General features: G+C 42.1%; 1 protein-coding gene across 1 annotated transcript; it reads right to left on the bottom strand.

Moving 5' to 3' along the window:
- Positions 1 to 299: 299 nt before the first annotated feature.
- LOC106603855 (E3 ubiquitin-protein ligase RNF14) lies at positions 300 to 8,386 on the bottom strand. Its single transcript, XM_082973821.1, has 7 exons — positions 7,658 to 8,386; positions 7,434 to 7,564; positions 6,829 to 7,341; positions 6,503 to 6,731; positions 6,175 to 6,347; positions 1,367 to 1,476; positions 300 to 1,177 (listed from the first exon to the last, which is right to left on the bottom strand). Exons 1-7 carry the CDS (start codon positions 7,812 to 7,814, stop codon positions 1,120 to 1,122), a joined length of 1,371 nt encoding a protein of 456 aa, XP_082829947.1. The 5' UTR covers positions 7,815 to 8,386; the 3' UTR covers positions 300 to 1,119.
- Positions 8,387 to 23,397: the final 15,011 nt, after the last annotated feature.

Genomic DNA, 23,397 nt, shown 5'->3' with positions numbered 1-23,397 from the left:
AGACATTGGGAACGTTGTATGTGGTCAACTTTGTTCTGAAGTTCTCGGCGGACATAGAGAGATGTATAAACCATGTGATTCTATGCATAAAGTGTATAAACTGACACGAGAGGGCAAAAAAGCATCTAAAGATGAACTTAGTTGTTCTACGCATGGTCAGGCAGGCGTGAGATTACATGCGTTTAAGTACAATGTTAATAACTATGGTTTTGGGGAACAGCTTGAAGATATAAGGATGCTCCTACGAAGGTTCTAACGATTAATGTAGCCTTGAAACTATTTTGGGAAACCAGGCCATGGACAGGAAGTTGATTTGCTGTAATCACACGTTCACTGTTAATACAAAACAAACGAGGAGTCCAATCGCCATAAAACATGTATTGAGAAATCATAGGAAAAAGGGCTAATCTTTTTGTACTGAAAAAATATTTAACTAAACAGTGTGTCCCATTCAAACAAATCATGTTACATGATAAATAAAGTGTACCTTTTGGTGAAAAAGTAACAAAAACATTTTTAAAAAGTGTGTCTAAAAATCCTATTCCAGCAACATAACATTAAGTATTATGTCTTGATGGCCATTGGCTGAATGTCACATTTGGCAACGCTTTATTTACCCTTCAAGTTGTTAGCTCATGGTTTGGATGGTATCCGGGAGTACACACATTCTTCCACAGATTTTAACTCATGATCAAAATAAATAGTAAAAACATCCAAAAATGTTGTTCTCTGTTCTTGATTTTAAGATTTCACCCCCAGAACACAGAATTATTTTTAAAATTGAGATTGATAAAACATGGCAACATTATCTGTTCAAATTATCTAAACTAAGCATTAGAACTGTAACCCAGCACATTAGAACCCCCTCTTCACGAGCATGCTTTCAGAAAAATACTGGCCCTGAGTATTTGACTTCTGTATGGAGTAAGGTAATGTGCCTTATCAGCTTGCAATCACTCTCTGCTTGCCAGTCAACCATTAGAAATGACTGATATATTTTGACATAGTAAATGCCTGATCAATGATGGTGATAAATGGTGTTGGCTAAATCCATTTGCAGTTTGGGTAGTGAGGGTGAGAAATTGCAAACAAATGAAGCACACTGAGGTATTGCACACATCAGTCCTCTTCATCACTCAAGGCATCATCTTCATCAATATCCACACCCTGGAACAGCCTAGAAAACACCAAAGAAACACATAAGCAAAATGTCATTTTGACTAATTATGAAGTCAATAAAAAGGTTAGATAAATCAGGATCTATGCTCATAGAACCTGATTTATCATACATCTAAAATGGCCACACAGAGCCAAACATCAATGAAGCCTTCCAAAAAAGGAAGGAGACAACAACAAAGCTACTCACTGGTTGAAGCAAGGCGAGGAGGGGTTATTGAAGTGGCTGTAGGGGTTGACATGTGTGAGCTGGCCCAGACACAGCCAGCAGAAGTACTGCTTACACGAGGTACAAGTCATCTACCTTCTACACAGAGAAACCAGAGAAGATGATCAATCAAATTAACCTATAGATGGAATTTGGGGTTGTTTTAACCCCCATGATTCTATGATTGAAACTTGTCAGATCGATTATCTGGGGCCAAGTTAACCTCCCCTTCATGTTAGAAAGTCATGACCATCATAGTTAAGGAAAGAAGATAATTTTGTACCGATTCGAGTCCCCTTGCTTAAGGGGTCCGTGGTCCTCCTTGGGATAAATGTTTATGTTGAAGGACTGAGAAGCTCAGTTCTGGTGAAATTCTACTCCAAAATTAATTCAAATAAAATGATGCTGACTAAAATCTAAATTCCACTTCCAGAAATTGGCCCAATAACAATTATTTGACCATGCATATAGCTTATTCATATTCTATTTTATCAAATCTGCTATTAGCAATAAGAAATCTGCCATTAGCGATAAGAATGAATACCCGTAGCCCAAATGATGGTTATATCCACGGGGCAGACGGGTTTAGGGTCATGAAATATTGTGTGGATGAAGGGTGGGTGGGGTGCGAGTTTAATAAAGAGAAAAGAATACCTTAAAAAAAAAACATAAGTGTATAATTTTTGTTCAATTTATATCAATATGCTGCATTGATTTTTTCTTACATAATTTTCAGCTGTCTGGCAATAGTGCGTAAGCCTAAACTTTAAGGCCTAACTGTACGCGCACCAAATAGCCTACACGCTAAATGCTTTTGGAAACGGGCAGAAAAAGTTAATGTCGATCCACGGAGGCAAAAAGGAAAATGTCCGAGTATACATAAAAGGACAACGTCAGAGTTGAAAATAAAGAGGGCCAAAAAAGTAATGTTTGGTAAAGATTTGGTGAAGTTGTAAAAGAGGATGATAGCAGTGCTGGTGATGTTACAGTACGTGATGGTTGTGAGGCGCTATACAAATTCGACATTCAAAGATGGGGTCTCCAAACATCAAAGGGAACTGTAGCCTACTACTGTTCAGAAGGGTTAAATGGAAACTAAAATCTAGACACCGACTGTAGGCTGTGTGTCTATAACCGCTCACATAGCCTTAATACTAACTCCTGCAGAATTAAGTATTTATTGTAGTAAAATGATACACCAAATGTAGGCAACATTTTGACTTGGGAACAGGAGTGGAGAAATATATTTATTTCAGCATCTTGAGAGAATGAGCAGTTAGCTAGGCCTATAGGAGGTGCCATCTATATCAGCATTATAAAATCAGATCGCATTTCAACCACAAAATAGAACTAAACCAAGCAGACCTAAAATCTTACCAGAAACATGTTGGGCCGTTTACACAGCTTTCTAATTCCTTAAACTGGTCAAACTCATTTTACACAGAAAATCTTAACTGATAGTCAGAAGTTTACATACACTTAGATTGGAGTCATTAAAACTCATTTTTCAACCACTCCACAAATTTCTTGTTAACAAACTATAGTTTTGGCAAGTCAGTTAGGACATCTACTTTGTGCATGACACAAGTCATTTTCCCAACAATTGTTTAGAGACATTGTTTCACAATTCCAGTGGGTCAGAAGTTTACATACATGAAGTTGACTGTGCCTTTAAACAGTTTGGAAAATTCCAGAAAATGATGTCATGGCTTTAGAAGCTTCTGATAGGCTAATTGACATCATTTGAGTCAATTGGAGATGTACCTGTGGATGTATTTCAAGGCCTACCTTCAAACTCAGTGCCTCTTTGCTTGACATCATGGGCAAAGCAAAAGAAAAATCAGCCAAGACCTCAGGGGGGAGAGAAGAAAAAAAAGGGGTAAACCTCCACAAGTCTGGTTCATCCTTGGGAGCAATTTCCAAACGCCTGAAGGTACCATGTTCATCTGTACAAACAATAGTACGCAAGTATAAACACCATGGGACCACACAGCCATCACACAGCTCAGGAAGGAGACGCATTCTGTCTCCTAGAGATGAACGTACTTTGTTGCGAAAAGTGCAAATCAATCCCAGAACAACAGCAAAAGACCTTGTGAAGATGCTGGAAGAAACAGGTACAAAAGTATCTATGGCCACAGTAAAATGAGTCCTATATCGACATAACCTGAAAGGCCGCTCAGCAAGGAAGAAGCCACTGCTCCAAAACCGCCATAAAAAAGGCAGACTACAGTTTGCAACTGCACATGGGGACAAAGATGGTACTTTTTGGAGAAATGTCCTCTGGTCTGATGAAACAAAAATAGAACTGTTTGGCCATAATGACCATCGTTATGTTTGGAGGAAAAAGGGGGATGCTTGCAAGCCGAAGAACACCACCCCAACCGTGAAGCACGGGGGTGGCAGCATCATGTTGTGGGGGTGCTTTGCTGCAGGAGGGACTGGTGCACTTCACAAAATAGATGGCATCACGAAGAAAGAAAATGATGTAGATATATTGAAGCAACATCAAGACATCAGTCAGGAAGTTAAAGCTTGGTCGCAAATGGGTCTTCCAAATGGACAATGACCCCAAGCATACTTCCAAAGTTGTGGCAAAATGGCTTAAGGACAACAAAGTCAAGGTATTGGAGTGGCCATCACAAAGCCCTGACCTCATCCTATAGAAAATCTGAGGGCAGAACTGAAAAAGCGTGTGCGAGCAAGGAGGCCTACACACCTGACTCAGTTACACCAGCTCTGTCAGGAGGAATGGGCCAAAATTCACCCAACTTATTGTGGGAAGCTTGTGGAAGGCAACCCAAAACGTTTGACCCAAGTTCAACAATTTAAAGGCAATGCTACCAAATACTAATTGAGTGTATGTAAACTTCTAACTCACTGGGAATGTGACGAAAGAAATAAAAGCTGAACTAAATCACTCTATTCTGACATTTCACATTCTTAAAATAAAGTGGTGATCTTAACTGACCTAAGACATGGCATTTTTACTAGGATTAAATGTCAGGAATTGTGTAAAACTGAGTTTAAATGTATTTGGCTAAGGTGTATGTAAACTTCTGACTACAACTGTGTGTGTGTGTGTGTGTGTGTGTGTGTGTGTGTGTATGTAATATATATATGCAGCTTAGAAAAATACTTTCAGGGACTTGGGAGTAATATATATATATATAAAATAGACAAGTTTACTAAAAACATATCTAAAGTCAACAACAGATCCTGCACGCCCGGTGTAAAAATATCTTCCTGCCATCTCGGACTGTAGCCTACCCGACCCTAACCCACAGTCGGGACCTCAGATTTTCACTTTATCACATACAGGCATAGTCTGCATTTACCCCATTGGACACATCCTGATGTATATATTTATAATAAATGAATAACAATCCGCATTATTCACTCAGTTTTGTTTTTTATTTCTATTACAAAAGAGCTCTGTTGGGCAGCTGAGCCTAAAAACTGGAAACTCCTAAACCACGCTGCTGGAAACTCCTAAACCACGCTGCTGGAAACTCCTAAACCACGCTGCTGGAAACTCCTAAACCACGCTGCTGGAAACTCCTAAACCACGCTGCTGGAAACTCCTAAACCACGCTGCTGGAAACTCCTAAACCACGCTGCTGGAAACTCCTAAACCACGCTGCTTGAAACTCCTAAACCACGCTGCTTGAAACTCCTAAACCACGCTGCTTGAAACTCCTAAACCACGCTGCTTGAAACTCCTAAACCACGCTGCTTGAAACTCCGGTTGTAAAACAATGCCAAACGTGCAATTGAAGGAGAAGATAAATAAACATGGTAGCAATGGAAAACTAGGACCCCGTCTTTTTTAAAAGGCTAAAACTGCTTTCAAAATAAATTTGCCAAAACTGCTTTCAAAAGTGTTCTCCCGCGATTGCATTAAGAATTGTAGTACATTGACTGCTTGTCAGAATAAATATTATTCTCGAGGTGCATGTATCTCGCATAAAAAGACAACAAGCCGACTAAGTAAATAGGTAAAATATTATACTATGGGGTTGTCTGATTTTGTTTTAACATTATATGGCAAAAATGGAAGCACTGGAAAGTTCCATTCTGAGTGATAAAGTATAGGTTTTTCAATGACTTAGCCAGAAGCTACAGTAGGCTAGACACCACGGTCTGGGATGAGCGCTGTGGTGATGTGTATTACAAACTTTCATTCCTGTCATCTGAACATCAGAGTGTCAACAATCATGCATGTCAGTTCAGTGCACACAGCGTAACAGAGAAAATTAAATATTTGAGAATACATTTATCTGGGAAAATATTTCGTAGAACAGGCATGCTTCTGTCTGTATGAGGCTGTGTCATCTCCAAGACCGCAGAGATTTTTCTTGGACATCTACAATGATCTCAAAAACTACCTCTTCAGAATCCATATGATGGAAATCTGTCACAACGACAGGACTTTTACCCCTGGGATCGGTCAAAAAGAGGGTGTTTGTATATGTCCTGTTTCACACATGTACAAGTGTGTAACCTGTACAGTGTGTGGTGTGAAACGGAAATGTGTTTTTTGCATATCAAACTCCCCTGGAGACACTCAGATAGGGGTCATGGAATGGGATCAGCCATTATTGACGGCGACCCGGGAGAAATTGGGGTTAAGTGCCTTGCTCAATAGCAAATCAACAAATGCGTTTTACCGGGGATTCGAACATTTTGGTTACTGGCCGAACGCTCTAACCGCTAGGCTACCTGCAACCCCATGTAGGAGCAACAAAACATAACTAAATAATAGTCTTCTTGTGCAGAGCGCAACATACCTGTATGTTAGTGCCACAGCGCGGGCAGCCTTTACAGTTCTCATAGAGCCAGTCGCTGCTGAAGGACTCCTCCACGGCACGCTGGATAACCCGCTTCCCAAAACGCTGCTCCATGAACTTCTTCCCCTCAGCACTGGCAGAGATATACTCATCCCTTAGGCCTCGCAGCTCATCTACATGGCAGGAGAGAGAGGTCCTTCTTAATACCAAAACCATTATTCTAACCTCCATTTAGATTGATCATCTTTAGTGCACAGCATATAACTCATTAAATTGTCAGGTAATATAATATAGACTATGTAATACAATGTACAATTATTCCCTTTACCTGCTGTGACCTTGCAGTGGGACAGGCCGTGGTATCCACATTTGCAGAGGGTGCAGAAGGCGTACTGACAGGCAGGGCAGATGCCCATGGTGGTGTCTTGCTCCACCATCACAGCCTGACAGCATGACTGGCGAGGACAGTACACCACGTCAGCCATCAGGTCCAGGCTGGACTGAAGCAGGAGACGGTCATAACGAGTAAACAACTCCTCCCCGACAAGGAGCTCGACCTGTACAAGGGGCAGTGTATTAGTCAGTGCTCATAAGAGCACCATAAGAGCTCATTATGGTCATAAGAGCTCATTTAAGAGCTGAGTCAAAAGTTACCTGTGAGGGCATAGCCAAGGAGGTGCACTTGGGCTCGGGGCAGTTAAGGCACTGAACATTGCCGTCACGGATCTGAATCTCGAAGTACTCTGTCATGCAAGCCTTGCAGTACACGTGCTGGCATTCCTTGAAGCACAGGCAGCTCGAGCCCAGCTTCTCCATGAAGCAGATGCTACAGCAGAACGCCTTGCCGTCAAACATCTTCTGCCTGTGAGCTTCGTCAAAGTCCAGTAGCTGAGGTAGGATATCAATACGGGGGTCCACCACCAGCACAGCACGGGGGTCCAGCTCCAGTTTGCCTTCCTCTCCGATTATACTCCCCGCCCGCTTCACGCCAGCCTCGCTTCTCTTCGTGTCAACCGGAGCCTTGCCTGCCGTAACAACCTCTAGCGGAGACTTGACATCCAGGAAGACAAACGCCTCCTCCTTGAGGAACTGGATCCATTTGTAGAGGACAACACAGCCCTGGTTCTCTCCCCACAGCTCATCCAGACGCTTGCACAGAGAAGTCATCTGAGGGGTAGAAAGAAGGGTTGGTCAGGAAGACAAGGGGAATGTTGTTGAAAGATGTTATTTGATTTCTTACATTGATGCATCTGCCTCACCTTGTCCCTTGACAGCCATTTGGAACTTAGTGTATAGACCGGAGATGAGGAGGAAGGGTAGTCGGCAGGAAGCTCAAAGTTAAGCACCAGAGGAGGTAGGAAAGATACGTCATATTCTGTCTGCTTGTCTCCTGACAGAAGGAAACATTCAATTTCAGGTTAATGTTGATAAAAAATATTACAAAAAGGAGTATTAATGCAGAGGAAAGGAAACACAGCCTTACCTTTGACTATCAACTTGAAATTAGGAGGAAGTTCAAGGCATAGTTGTATTTCTCCGCCTTGTGCCGATTCAGCTCTGTGAAACTCCTCTTCGTCGTAAATACTCGCTAGAGCAAGCAGCTCATCCTTCTGCGCTGCCTGGTCCTCCGACATTAACATTCCTGAGAGGTAACAACAACAGTAAGACTAAACCATAGAAAGAAGAATGAATAGAACGTCGCCATTCATGTCAATGATGATGTCATGACGTTGGCCTCTTTTGGTACAGGGAGGGCAGTTGACCCCTCCCTTTTGCACCCAATCCACCCTGTGTGTAAAGGGTCGTAAAAACTCTAAAATTCCAGGAGAGTCTCTGGCCACATGGCCCATAGATAGACACAGGAAATTCTTCCAACTCATAGAATTGGAGAGCCAAGCGACATTTTGTGTTCTGGAGAAGGTATGGAAGATTGGTGAAGAATCCAGCTACGAACTGATCCGCTTGGTACAATTTTGTGATACTCAGAAGAGAGAATATAGCCATATTACCATAAAACTGTTTATATAATAGCATCATAATGGTTGTATAGAATGTATTAATAAGGATAAAGCTTTTGTAAGACATTGAGATGCTATGTACTGATGTAATGTGATAGAATTGTATTTCTGTAACCAAATCTAACTCAGTCATAGGCATGCCCCCAGGGACCCATACAGGACCAGGCGTCATTTGACAAGCCTGTTCTATGGGCACTATAAAACACCCCCGGATTTACATTTCTTCAGACCAGGCCTACACTCCGTGGCCACATAGGTTCTACCATCTAATTCCTCTACTGAAAGTGAACCATACCACGTGGTTAACTTTTAGACTAATGATACCGACAGAATAAGAACAAGTCTTTGATATTAATTATTAGTCTGCAGCTAAGTAAATGATATCATCGAACGCGAAGACCAACGAAACAACCATTCTATGACGACATTAATGAATGTCGCTTTGAAAGATCCATTCTAACCGAGAGAGACTCTCCAACAGAACCGAACTCTCCAACAAAGAACGACGACACACTGAGCGTAAATATATATTGATTGCAATTGTTCCCGAATGAGTGAGCCTTCAATTGTCAATATTAATGAACTCTGTGTAACTTCTCAGCGGACCGTTTATGACCCATTGTTCAACAGGCCGACCTGCCTGTTTAGCCCACAAGGGCACATTCCTCTAACAATCCTTTGTGACGATAATGACTGTTTGTATGTTTTTCTGTTAATTACTTAGTGTAGTAAATAAATGATCTTAAGACAATTGATGTATGGATGATTTTAGTAAAGACTGGGTTCGTGCAGATACAACAATTTACGACGTTTGGAATGAGACTGGACTAGAGGTAAAATACACCATTTAAACCAGAAGATAATCGGCCTATACTATAATAGAATATAATATTATAGTACAGGAAAGTTATATTAGGAAAATTATAGCTTTGTAATCTGAATATTCTACTTGGTGCCCCGATCTCCTAGTTAATTACAATTAAACGATTAATCAGTTTAATCGCGTGATAATAATTACAGGGAGCTAATTGATAAACATATCTTCCGTTTAATGGTAACCCAAAGACACGACAATGATATAATGGGTGGACTGGCGGCCATTGCGAGTGTACCCATAGGAGCAAAGCAGGAAGTTTACCTATCAATCTGTGCTGGGATTTCTTCAGTCAACCACAGATGATCCATTATATTGACCTGATACTGTAGTGGCCACTCTAACAATGAAAAGAAATGTCTTCAAAAATGGAAGGCAGTCAGGAGGCAAGATTAGGTGGGACCATTTTAGCCAATGAGGTGGCAGATAGGCCTGCAACTTTAATATTCATGTTGACAAAGAGTGACTCCAAGGCCACTGAATTGATACATCTTTAAAGCTCTATGGACTTTATCCAACATGTTACTGGGCCCACCCATAACCGCAGCCATACTCTGGACCTGGTTATTACCAAGGGGCTTTCTATTGTTGATGTTGCTTTATCTGATTACCACTGTCTTTTTTTACTACCTTGGTGCCCATAGCACAGGGTAATACGGAACGCATTATAAAGAAACACCATCTTATCTCTGAAGTTGCTACAGACGTCACCTATTATGCCTTCCTCTCGTGATGATTTAGTTGCTAACTTTAATAGCAAATTAAGGGCAACCATTGATGCCATAGCTCCAGTAAAGTTGAAAAAGGCCACATCCAACCGGAGAGCGCCTTGGATGAGTGAGGAAACAAATAAATGAAAGAGAAATTACACAACGGCAGAGCAGAGGAGAAAGTCATAGTTGCAGGTCCATTATGATAGAGCAACTAGGCAAATAGAAATGTCAGACGTGCACATGTTTCTAACTTCATCACTATTAGTCAGACTAATTAGAGAGTGTTCTTCTCAACTATTGATGGCCTGATAAATTAGGGCTGGGTGATATATTGAATTAATTCAAATGTATGTTTTTGCGCGATATTACAAAATGTCTGTATTGCAAGAATCAAGGTTGTTATTTTTTGTTTTTATATCTGCTTGTTCTCATGTTGTATTTTTGGTCTAAACTCCTTTGCTCCTCTGGGCACCTTCCCATTTACATCCGAGATCTGTATATAATGACGAGATGCATATCTCCGCCCTAACAACGGGAGTCGTTGTCCCAAAGGCAGGAAGGCAGGCTTAGGTCCAAAAAAAGCCCATAGAAATGCATTGGCCTTATTTTAGACAGATTTTAGCAAGAGTGAAACCTCTCGCTGCGCCTCTTTGGCCTACACGCACCAAGCCCCTCCCCCTGCCAACAAAGTTGAGAGATCACATCTTCCTCTCTGACAAGCGGTTTCAACTAGGGCTGGGTGATATGGGCTAAAAATAAAATAAAACATGTTTCAAACTTATGGGCGATTCACAATATATATTTTTCTAAATAAGTTATATTATTTTTAAAAGAAAGGTCAAATACACTGCATTTCAACAGTCAGCAATAATCTAATGAATGCAGGGCTTGTGACGTTATACCGAGGCTAAATATAAGCCTTCCTCAACCATAAGACCCAATCATAATTTAATTATTTTATCGAAAAAATTTCACCTGCTTTTTTTGTTTTTGCAATAGTCACTAATCTGGCTGTCAAGTATGTCTCTGAAAATGGCATTTTTTGTTACAAATTTAACTAGAACCATGCATAATGCACATTCACTAATAATGACTGACTTCTTGTAGCAGGCATTAGGCTATAGAAAATGAACACAGGTCTCAACTATTTCTCAAGCCCAAGTGACTAGCCAGCTAATCTTTAGATTTCAAGTTTAGCCAACTTGGATCTATTTGCAAGCTAACAAGGTTGAATAGTTATAAAAACACACCCCTCTGTGTCTCCAACTGTTTGAAAAGCATGTTAGCCTGTCCACTTTGTGCAGATGATTTCAACAAGTGGTCTACCTTATTTCTTAGAATGAGAACGAGTTGCCAATTCCTTATAGAATTGTGTTTCATGCTTATTGCACATTTATAAAAACACAGACTAGACAGCTAGTATAACAACCTTTGGCTAAAATGCTGCTAGCAGTACGTGGTACCCCAATGCTGCGAGTGACACACTGAGAATTCATTTCCCAGAATCAATGTTCATTGCTCTACCAACTGTGGCTCAGTTGGTAGAGCATGGTGTGTGCAACGCCAGGGTTGTGGGTTCGATTCCCATGGGGGGCCAGTACAAAAAAAAAAAAAATGCATGAAATGAAATGTATGTATTCACTACTGTAAGTCGCTCTGGATAAGAGCGTCTGCTAAATGACTAAAATGTAAAAATGTAATTAATACTTGTTTTAGTAGTGTCTGCTCTGCACACAATTTGAGTAGTTGAGACCTAAAAAGGTTATCATTAGAAAAGTTTACTTATCCTTTATCACACTAAAATAATGTCTCAATGTGTTAGTGTCTATGTGACAGATTCTGTTGGACCAAAGCGGGAAGGCAAGCGAGTTGAAAGTAAATATTTCAGCTTTTGTTTTCATATAGTCTTGTTGGTTTTTTTTTCGTTTTTTCCTGTGATGCAAATTGCATTTCATGTATGAAATGTTCTGTATAAATAAAGCTTGATTTTATAGCTTACTTCTTGTTTGCATCCTGACTGCCCCTCAGTCCTACCAATCATTATTAGAGCCAACACAGTAAGGGAGAGAAACAATCAAATAGTTTCAGAGAGAGGATCAAACGATGTGTTCTCTCTCTAGGTATATAGCTAGAGCTCAAAATTAACTGGCGTCCCGTCGTCCATGGATAAACAAAATATGTCCGACGGTTCAGACTGTGGGAATGTTCTGGAACGATATTACGAATTGTGCTGAACTATCGCCTACAAAAACACCCTGAGAGAGACAGAGACAGCTGCATGTGAGCTTTCACATTTTTCAACATATTTTTTACAAAAGGATAGATTTGGAGTTAGATAAACTTGGATTTTTCAGCAGGTACATATCCAGGATGCTACCCTCCAGATCAAAACTCCAAACCTACAACCTAATTTTGACCAAAATTAACCAGAGATTACTTTTGCCAAGGTTTCCTTTTTCCAAGCTATACGGAGGGTGCTCTAGCAAACAAACAGCAGAGACCTGAGGACACCAACCAACCTGGAACTGAGTAAATAGTGTTCAGTCTGATGGTATTTTGAAAGCCAAGAAGAAAAAAAAGAAAAAAAATAAAGTACATTACAATAATATTTTACTTTACGGGGACTGAATGCTGAGTTAAGGCTCCAAGGACAGACCATATACAAATTCAATTAATACTAAGGTGTGAAGTAAAAGGTGTCGAGGCCTTTGGGCCCATGTGGCAGGAGTCTTTGAAGCATCCTCGGAAGCCCCCTCCTGCTGATCAAAGACCATTCACTGGCATTTTCTACAAGAAATCTGCCTCCAGAAATAAAAGCTTCTCCCAAGTGGGTGTGACACTTACTCCCATGCCTGCTGCTTGGATGCCACCTGGCGATCCGTTCACCGTCTGCCCTGGCCTGTCTCCTCCTGTCTGGTACAGGTACCCCCACCACACACCCCTCTCTCCCGAGCTGTCGCTCGCCTCCAGCACACACGCACTGTTGGGGCGAGATAGATAGATACACATATTTTTTTTTCTTGTGCATTTTGCCTCATGACTCCTGCATACGTTGTTGACTACAAACTTTCTTACCCAACCGTGGGACAGACTGTTTGTTCCCACACTTGGGACTGACTATTGGTTACACAGACTTTTGGCCTCCCATCCTATTCTAACCACCTATCGCCAGCTTTGTATTCAAATCAAACTTTGTCACGTGCCGAATACAACAAGTATAGACTTTACCGTGAAATGCTTACTTACAAAGCCCTTAACTCTTCTTGAACTGCACTGTTGGTTAAGAAAATATTTACCAAGTAGACTAAAATAAAAAGTAATAATAAAAAAAGTAACAATGACAATGAGGTTATATAAAAAGGGGGCACCAGTACCGAGTCAGTGTGCGGGGGTACAGGTTAGTTGAGGTAATTTGTACATGTAGGTAGTGGTGAAGTGACTATGTATAGATAATAAACAGCGAGCAGCAGCAGTGTACTAAAGGGGGGAGGTCAACGTAAATTGTCCGATGGTGATTTTATTAATTGTTCCGAAATCTTATGGCTTGGGGGTAGAAGCTGTTAAGGAGCCATGTGGTCCTAGACTTGGCGCTCCGGTACCGCTTGCCGTGCGGTAGCAGAGGAAACTGTCTAACTTGGGTGACTGGAGCCTGACACCGCCTATTATACATGTCCTGGACAGCAGGAAGCTTGGCCCCAGTGATGTACTGGGCCATTTGCACTACCTTCTGAAGCGCCTTACGGTCAAATGCCGAACAGTTACCATCCCAGGAGATGCATCCGGTAAGGATGCTCTTGATAGTGCAGCTGTAGAACTTTGAGGATCTGGGGACCCGGTCTTGGTATGTTTGGACCATGATAGTTTGTTGGTGATGTAGTCACCAAGGAACTTGAAGCTCTCGACCCGCCGTCAATGTTGAATGGGGGCCTGTTCGGCCCGCCTTTTCCTATAGTCCACGATCAGCTCCTTAGTCTTGCTCACATTGAGGGAGAGGTTGTTGTCCTGGCACCACACTGCCAGTTCTTTGACCTCCTCCCTATAGGCCGTCTCATCGTTTTCGGTGATGAGGCCTACCACTATTGTGTCTGCAGCAAACTTAATGATGGTGTAGGAGTCGTGATTGGCCACGCAGTCATGGCTGAACAGGGAGTACAGGAGGGGACTAAGTACACACCCCTGAGGGGACCCTGTGTTAAGGATCAGTTTGGCAGACGTGTTGTTGCCTACTCTTACCACCTGGGGGCGGTCCGTCAGGAAGTCCAGGATCCAGTTGCAGAGGGAGGTGTTTAGTGCCAGAGTCCTTAGCGATGAGCTTTGAGGGTACTATGGTGTTGAACGCTGAGCTGTAGTCAATGAACAGCATTCTCACATAGGTGTTCCCTTTGTCCAGTTGAGAAAGGGCAGTGTGGAGTGTGATTTCGTCATCTGTGGATCTGTTGGGGCGGTATGCGAATTGGAGTGGGTCTAGGGTATCCGGAAGGATGCTGTTGATGTGAGCCATGACCAACCTTTCAAAGCACCTCATTGCTACCGACGTGAGAGCCACTGGGCGGTAATCATTTAGGCAGGTTACCTTTGCTTCCTTGGGCACAGGGACTATGGTGGTCTGCTTGAAACATGTAGGTATTACAGACTCAGCCAGGGAGAGGTTGAAAATGTCAGTGACGACACTTGCCAGTTGCTCCGCGCATGCTTTGAGTACACGTCCTGGTAATCCATCTGGCCCAGTGGCTTTGTGAATGTTGACCTGTTTAAAGGTTTTGTTCACGTCGGCTACCGATAGCGTTCATGTTACCTGATGAAAATGCTGTACAATATGATCTTGTTGCCATCTGATGCACATTCAGATGTCATAAATCAGCACTGCAGAGCTCTCCCTGTCCTATGCCGTGCCTTGATTGCATATTGTTTATGATATCTGGAAATGTGCATGTACACCCTGGCCCATCTACTGTTGCTAGCCCCAATTCTGACATCTGCTTCACGGATTTCTGCTTTCGTAAAAGCCTGGGTTTTCTGCACGTTAACACTAGAAGCTTATTACCTAAAATAGATCAACTGAAAGTGTGGGTTCACAGCTCCAATCCAGATGTGTATGTCATTACTGAGACGTGGTTAAGGAAGAGTGTTTTGACTACTGATGTTAACCTTTTTCGGGAAGACTGATCTTCCAAAGGTGGGGGAGCGGCAGTATTTACCAAGGATCACCTTCAGTGCTCGGTTGTCTCCACCAAGTCTGTCCCCAAACAATTTGTTTTACTGGTTTTAAGCAATAAATGTTCAAATAGAACTTTGTTGACTGTTGCTGGGTGCTATCGTCCTCCATCAGCACCGGCCTGTACCCTACCTGCCCTAAGCTCTCTCCTGGCCCCTTACACTAAGTCTGAATTTGTCCTGCTAGGTGACCTAAACTGGGACATGCTTAAACCACCTGACCAAGTCCTAAAGCAATGAGACTCCCTAAATCTCTCAGATTATTAACAATCCCACAATGTATGACTCCAAACACACAGAAAAGGCTACTCTCCTTGATGTTATCCTCACAAATAATCCTGATCGGTCATTACAGAACACCAGACTGATACCTTAGTGATCACTGTTGCACAGCCTGTGTTCGTAATGGCTGCGCAGTGAAACGGCCTGTCCTGATTTGTCATAGACGCTTGCTAAAAAAAAAAATGGTATAGAATCAGCTTGATCCCCTCTGTCGAAGACGCTTGGACCTTTTTAAAAAATATATATTTTCAACAAACACGCCCCCATAAAGAGAATGAGATTTTTTTTTATTTTAAACGGTTCAGCCCCTGGTTCGACCATGATCTTGCAGAGTTACTCCACCTCAAGAATTGCATTTGGCGAAAGGCTCGGCACATACATACTCAGGCTGACTGGCTCTCGTTCAGGCAAATGAGAAATAAGTGCACTCAGGCTATCTGGAAGGCCAAAGTTAGTTACTTTAAGGAGCAGTTCTCTCTGTGTGGGTCTAACCCCAAGAAGTTCTGGAAAACGGTTAAAGACCTGGAGAATAAACCCTCACAGCTGCCCATGTCCCTTAATGTTGATGTGGTTGTTACTGACAAGAAGCACATGGCTGAGCTCTTTAATCACCACTTCATTAAGTCAGGATTCTTATTTGACTCAGCAATGCCTCCTTGCTTGACCAACGTTTCCTCATCTCTAACCACTTCTAATGTGACTATCCCTGATACTTCTCCCTCTTTCCCTTGCTACAAAGTTTATCCCTGCAGGAAGTCACTGAGTCCGAGGTGCTAAAGGAGCTCCTTAAACTTGACCCCCCAAAAAAAAACACCTGGGTCAGATGGTTTAGACCTTTTCTTTAAGGTTGCTGCCCCCATCATCACCAAGCCTCTCTCCTTTCTGGGGAGGTTCCCATTGCTTGGAAGTAAGTCACGGTTCAACCTTTAAAAAAAAAAAGGGGCTTCGTTCAAAGAAAGTTGACGAGCTCAAGTCTGTATTGAAAGCACAGCAGTCACTTTTTACCAAACCAACAGCTAAAATAAGGCTGCAACAGAGGCATCCTTCCGTGTCAGCCATATCTTGGCTAAACATAAGAAACTGTTCACCGATGGAGAGCTATACAAGGACATTTACAACGAGTTTAAACGTTATGGGCATGAAAACAGCATTCCCATTCATAAGCTGGTAGCGATCACTACAGACGGGGCACCGGCAATGCGTGGGGTGCAGTCGGGCTTCGTTGCACTGTGCTGCCGTGATCCCGATTTCTTGAACTATCACTGTGTGATCCATCAGCAAGCACTAGTTAGTAAGGTAGTGGACTTGTCTCATGTCATGACACCGCTTGTTTAAATCTTTATTAGATGAGCTTGATGCCGCATATGGGGACTTGATTCTCCACGCTTGCGTAAGGTAGTTGAGTCGTGGGGAAAGTACTGCAGCGATTTGTTGACTTGCTGCCCGAGATCAAATCATTTCTGGAGTCATGAAATGAGGAGCATGATGAACTGTGATGATGCATGACTGCTAGACTTTGGTTTCCTCACGGACATAACAGCAAAACTGAACGAGCTCTACTATGAGCTTCAGGGAAAAGACAAAGACGTGTCACACATGATCAGCGCTGTCAATGCCTTTAAGGCCAAGGTGGTGGTGTGGGCCTTTCAGCTGAGGAATGGAAGGCTGGTGCACTTCCCAAACCTGGAGAAAAGGTCGCAAAACATCAGAAACAAAGATACTTTTCTCCCGCAAGAATTCTGTGCCTACCTGAAGAAACTGGCATCTGAATTCAACAGGCATTTTCAGGACTTAAATGACATGACAGGGGAGGTTGTTGCATTTATCTTAAACCCTTTCCTCTCCATTGAGATTAAGGAGGTGTCCGCCAAATTCCAGCAAGTATTTGCTTCACCAATCGGAGTTGACATGGAGATAATTGAATTGCAAAATGACATCGAGTTGAAAGCATGTTCAAGAGACAGTGACTTTTGGGGTCTTGTAAACACTGAAAAGTTTCCCTTCCTTTAATCCTGCACACTTAAGGCGAAGGTCTACTTTGGATCAACATCTGTGAGATGGCCTTTTCACAAATTAAAATAATCAAGTCAAAGAACAGGTCTTGTCTAACTAATTAGACATCTCACAGACAGTGTCAGACTTGCTGTGTCAAACTATGAGCCAGACTACAGAGCTGATAGTGTGCAATCACAGCCATCACATGGAATGTGTGTGTGGGGAGGGGATGGGGATCTCATCCACAGCCATCAGAGTGAGTGAGTATTGCCAGTTTGAAATCTGTTGTAGGCTCTATTGTTAACAAGAGGATATGATCTGCGTTGCGTGTTGTTCAAAAAGGGAAAGTGAAACAGTACATGAGTGGCTTAGGCCTGTAATTGACTGATTGAGGTTATATGAATGGTGAATGAGTAATAGGCCTGTGGAAATATTGAAAAATGTAATATGACTGTTATAAAATGTTGAATGATAGTTGCACTCCTGATTATACTATTTGTATAATCAAATGAATACTTTGACTGACAGGTAACAAAATAAAGAATGTCAAAGTGGAACTACATTGTGGCCTTGTTTTTCCGTCTTTTTTTGCAAATGGTAGATCTTGGTTTACATTTGGACTTGGGATGTGACCTTAGGCTTGGAAAGGTTGGTGATCACTGCGGTAGACCATTCCATTCTTGTGGGCCAGCTGAGGAGTACTAGTGTCTCTGAGGGTCCTTTGGCCTGGTTTGCTAACTACCCCTCTCAAAGAGTGCAGTGTATAAAGTTAGAAAATTGCTGTCTCAGCCACTGCCTGTCACCAATGGAGTACACCAAGGCTCGATCCTAGGCCCCACGCTCTTCTCAATTTACATCAACAACATAGCTCAGGCAGTAGGACGCTCTCTCATCCATTTATATGCAGATGATACAGTAATACTCAGCTGGCCCCTCCCCGGATTTCGTGTTAAATCCTCTAAAACAATGACCATTTGATCTGAACGAACCATGCCTCAAGTGTCAACATAGTCAAGCCTTTAGACGTTAATATATCCTACATTATAATTGTCAAACATTACTGGCTTATAGCCAAATATTTAAGTAATTAAAAGTCTCGTTATAGTTCGGCTACATTCTCTGGCACCTCCCTCATGTCAGTTAGCGTCGGTGTGAACATGAGGCTGTAATCAACATGCATCTTATACAACAGGTGGGTCCAATCTTGATTGGTTAAAACCACATTCCAGCCGGTGTCTAATCCACAAGTTGACACCAGCTAAATCTAATGTTAAAAATGCCTATTTACTCTGCTCCATCTGACTGTGCAATCCACTGTCTCATCAGCCCAGCCAGGCAACTTATAAGCTTGATCTCCATTATAAAAAGCATCTAGACATCTCACATTTCTTTTAGACTAACATTTTGTTTTCAACAGCGGAGATTTGTATAAATAAGTCTCTCTGACATTTGCGACACTGTTTCAATATTCAAATTCAATCTCCTGCTGTCCCATTGTAACGAACGTGTTGGGAGTCAGAACGAGACAGCGTTTCTCAGCCAGTCCAACGTGTTGGGAGTCAGAACGAGACAGCGTTTCTCAGCCAGTCCAACGTGTTGGGAGTCAGAACGAGACAGCGTTTCTCAGCCAGTCCAACGTGTTGGGAGTCAGAACGAGACAGCGTTTCTCAGCCAGTCCAACGTGTTGGGAGTCAGAACGAGACAGCGTTTCTCAGCCAGTCCAACGTGTTGGGAGTCAGAACGAGACAGCGTTTCTCAGCCAGTCGAAATCATGAATCAGCTGGCAAAATTTTTATGGATATATAAAAATAAAATGTAAAAAGTCAATTTAAAAAAAAGGTACAATGAAACGCAGCTAGTTTGCAGTCTTTCTAGCTTCAGTTTGAAGTGATTGTATAACTGTAGCTGTGTTAGTTGGCTAGCTCCTCTGAACAACAGTGTCCTGACGAGTGAGCACATTTTCTATTCCAGGTAAAATCGCGCCTCATTAGCTCACTGTTATGGATGTATCCAAATAAATGTCAGTAGAAAACAGCTTAAACAAATGCAGCTACTTTGCTGTTATTCTGGCTGTACTTTTTGACATGACTAAGTTAACTGTAGTTGGCTAGCCAGCAAGCAAGGGATAAGAACATTGCCAGCCAGTATGGCAATGGAATATTAAGAACGAACGACTGGGTCACGTCCATAGATAGAGAACAAACGACTGGGTTGTGTCTCTAGCAACCATAAATGTGTGACGGGACTATATCTTGTGGAAGGATGAAATAATATGAAAATTTGTCGCCAGTCATCACTTGAATATGTTGGTAACCCATTGTATAAAATTGATAATGCCCTCAAAGCCGGTGTTTGGAGGATATACTGGCACGGTTTTCGTGCCCTCGACTTCGTCTCGGGCCTAACACCCTTGACAATATTTCCTCCAAACTCCGGCTTCTCTGGCATTATCACTTAAATAACTTTGGCTATAATTTTACATGTAGGCTAATTATGTAATTATGCAAAATAGATAAAAATATTATTCCAATGTTGGCATTTTTAGAAGCAGTAAATTAAAATGTGAATTTCTGACTCAGTTGACAGCACCATTAATCTTTGTCAGTAGTAGGCCATTCTTATTTGCCTTTTAAATCACCAAGAATGACCTCAGTCCTATGAGTAGACCCATGTTAGCATATCAAAAAAATAAATGAATTTGGTTCATCTTCAGTTTGGGACGGATTAAAATTGCACTTTGGGACGGTGACGAAAAAAAGTTAGTCTCGAGCCCTGTATGTAGCAAGCTAGCTAGCTAACATTGGCGATCAAGTTTAAGTCAGGAGAGAGTGGCGCGCAGAGGCAAGGCCAGAGAGGAACCAATTAACTCCATTACTAACAAATTATTGATTGATTAATAGTAAAATAAAAATGAACTCTTGATGGATCTCCTCACTCTCCTTCCCAGTGGGATGGATGGCAGTTAACCTGTTAGGGCTAGGGGGCAGTATTGACACGGCTGGATAAAAAAACATACCCGATTTAATCTGGTTACTACTCCTGCCCAGTAACTAGAATATGCATATAATTATTGGCTTTGGATAGAAAACACCCTAAAGTTTCTAAAACTGTTTGAATGGTGTCTGTGAGTATAACAGAAATCCTATGGCAGGCCAAAACCTGAAGATTTCAAGCAGGAAGTGGCCTGTCTGAGAAGTAGTGTTTCATCTTGGCTCTTTTTATTGAAGACTCAGGATCTGTGCAATAACGTGACACTTCCTACGTCTTCCATAGGGTCTCTAAGCCCGGGAAAAGTTGAACGATATCGAGGCAGGCTCTGGCTGAAACACTTTATCGCTTTTGGCAAGTGGCCACTCAGAGTACTATGGGCTTAGGCGTGTGCCCGCTTTGACCGAATGCTTTCTTTTCCTTTGTCTGTTTATCTAAACGCAGATTCCCGGTCGGAATATTATCGCTTTTTTATGAGAAAAATTGCATAAAAATGGATTTTAAACAGTGGTTGACATGCTTCGAAGTACGGTAATGGAATATTTAGAATTCTTTTGTCACGAATTGCGCCATGCTCGTCACCCTTATTTAGCCTTTAGGATAGTGTCTAGAACGCACGAACAAACCGCCGCTGTTTGGATATAACGATGGATTATTTTGGACCAAACCAACATTTGTTATTGAAGTAGAAGTCCTGGGAGTGCATTCTGACGAAGACAACAAAGGTAATAACATTTTTCTTATAGTAAATCTGACTTTGATGAGTGCTAAACCTGCTGGGTGTCTAAATAGCTAGCCCTGTGATGCCGGGCTATCTACTGAGAATATTGCAAAATGTGCTTTCACCGAAAAGCTATTTTAAAATCGGACATATCGAGTGCATAGAGGAGTTCTGTATCTATAATTCTTAAAATAATTGTTATGCTTTTTGTGAACGTTTATCGTGAGTAATTTAGTAAATTCACCGGCAGTGTTCGGTGGGAATGCTAGTCACATGCTAATGTAAAAAAGCTGTTTTTTGATATAAATATGAACTTGATTGAACAAAACATGCATGTATTGTATAACATAATGTCCTAGGGTTGTCATCTGATGAAGATCATCAAAGGTTAGTTAGTGCTACATTTAGCTGTGGTTTGGGTTTATGTGACATTATATGCTAGCTTGAAAAATGGGTGTCTGATTATTTCTGGCTCGGTACTCTGCTGACATAATCTAATGTTTTGCTTTCGTTGTAAAGCCTTTTTGAAATCGGACAGTGTGGTTAGATTAATGAGAGTCTTATCTTTAAAATGGTGTAAAATAGTCATATTTTTGAAAAATTGAAGTAATATCATATCTAAGGTATTTGAATAACGCGCCACAGGATTCAACTGGCTGTTGAGTAGGTGGGCGCGCGCCCACCTAGCCCATAGAGGTTAATGCTGCTGAGGGGACGTCGGATCATAATAATGGTTGGAATGGAGCAAATGGGTTTGATACCATTCCACCAACGCCGCTCCAGCCATTACCATGAGCCCATCCTCCCCAATTATGGTGCCACCAACCTCCTGTGGATAACTCGGACATCAGGCTGCAGCCACACATTAATTGCCATTTTTCTGAAACAGCCTCTGACTGACAACCTGTTTATATGCTAATTTTGGGGACTTTAAACCAATTAATTGTTACTAAAGGTTAATAAAATAGTGCTACTTCTTGAAAGAAAGTCACTTTGCAATCAGCAAAAAAATATGTTGTAGCTTTAAGGGTTAACCAGAGTGTTTCCAGAATAGCACTGTGGTGAAGCTGTCTGTAGGTCATGGTGGTTGGAACAGAGAAAAAAAGAAACCCAGCTAGTGGGGATGAGGACTCACCCTCTGCACACACCTGTTGGTTTTATGTAGAGCTGAGGGGGTGACCCAAAAATAATGCCTATTAAGTGGCCTATTTGTTCCTCAAAACCACCACTGGCCATAGAAGGGATTTGCCAATTTGAGATTTAAAGCAGAACATCTAAATATTGCATTTTGTTTATACCACCTTTGTGAATTTGACAGTATACTAACAGCAAAATCAGAACAATGCATATCAAGGCACTTACCCAGCTAAAGTTATATTAAATGTTATTGGTCACATACACATGGTTAGCAGATGTTAATGCGAGTGTAGCGAAATGCTTGTGCTTCTAGTTCCGACAGTGCAGTAAATATCTAACAATTCCCCATCAACTACCGAATACACACAAATCTAAAGGGATGGAATAAGAATATGTACACACACGGATAAGCGATGGCCGAGCGGCATAGGCAAGATGCAATAGCTGGTATAAGACAGTGTATATACACACTACTCATCTCATATGTAAGATATGTACACATTATTAAAGTGGCATTGTTTAAAGAGACAAGTGAGTCTACGTAGGCAGCAGCCTCTCCGAGATAGTGATTGATGTTTAGCAGTCTGATGGCCTTGAGATGGAAGCATAGTTTCTCAGTCTCTCGGTCCCAGCTTTGATGCACCTGTACTGACCTCGCCTTCTGGATGATAGCGGTGTGAACAGGCAGTGGCTCGGGTGGTTGTTGTCCTTGATCTTTTTGGCCTTCCTGTGACATAGGGTGCTGTAGGTGTCATGGAGGTCAGGTAATTTTCCCCCGGTGATGCGTTGGGCAGACCGCACCACCCTCTGGAGAGTCCTGTGGTTGGTGGATGGTGCAGTTGACGTACCATGCAGCGATACAGCCCGATAGGATGCTCTCAATTGTGCATCTGTAAGAGTTTGTCAGGGTTTTAGGTGACAAGCAAAATTTATTCAGCCTGCTGAGGTTGAAGAGGCACTGTTGCGCCTTGACCACGCTGTCTGTGAGAGTGAACCATTTCAGATTGTCCGTAACGTGTGTGCCGAGAAACGAAAAAAAAAAAAAAAAGGGAAGAAAAAATAAAAATGTTCCACCTTGTCCACTACTGTCCCGTCGATGTGGATGGGGGGGGGGGGGGGGGGGGGGGGGGCGCTCCCTCTGCTGTTTCCCGAAGTCCACGATCATCTGTTTTGTTGACATTGAGTGGGAGGTTGTTTTCCTGACACCACACTCCGAGTGCCCTCACCGCCTCCCTGTAGGCTGTCTCGTCGTTGTTGGTAATCAAGCCCACTACTGGTGTG

This window comes from Salmo salar, chromosome 04 (genome assembly GCF_965601325.2).
Source record: "Salmo salar chromosome 04, fSalSal1, whole genome shotgun sequence".
NCBI classification, from domain to species: domain Eukaryota; kingdom Metazoa; phylum Chordata; class Actinopteri; order Salmoniformes; family Salmonidae; genus Salmo; species Salmo salar.
Note: the sequence above shows the minus strand (reverse complement) of the source record. Positions and strands in the feature narration are given on the sequence as shown.

Coding starts and splice junctions, on each gene's coding strand:
- LOC106603855 (XM_082973821.1), bottom strand. CDS start 7,814: ATGTTAATGTCGGAGGACCAGGCAGCGCAGAAGGATGAGCTGCTTGCT. Junction 7,565..7,657: donor TTTCAAGTTGATAGTCAAAG/GTAAGGCTGTGT, acceptor TCCTTCTGTCAG/GAGACAAGCAGACAGAATAT. Junction 1,178..1,366: donor TCCTCGCCTTGCTTCAACCA/GTGAGTAGCTTT, acceptor GGTGTTTTCTAG/GCTGTTCCAGGGTGTGGATA.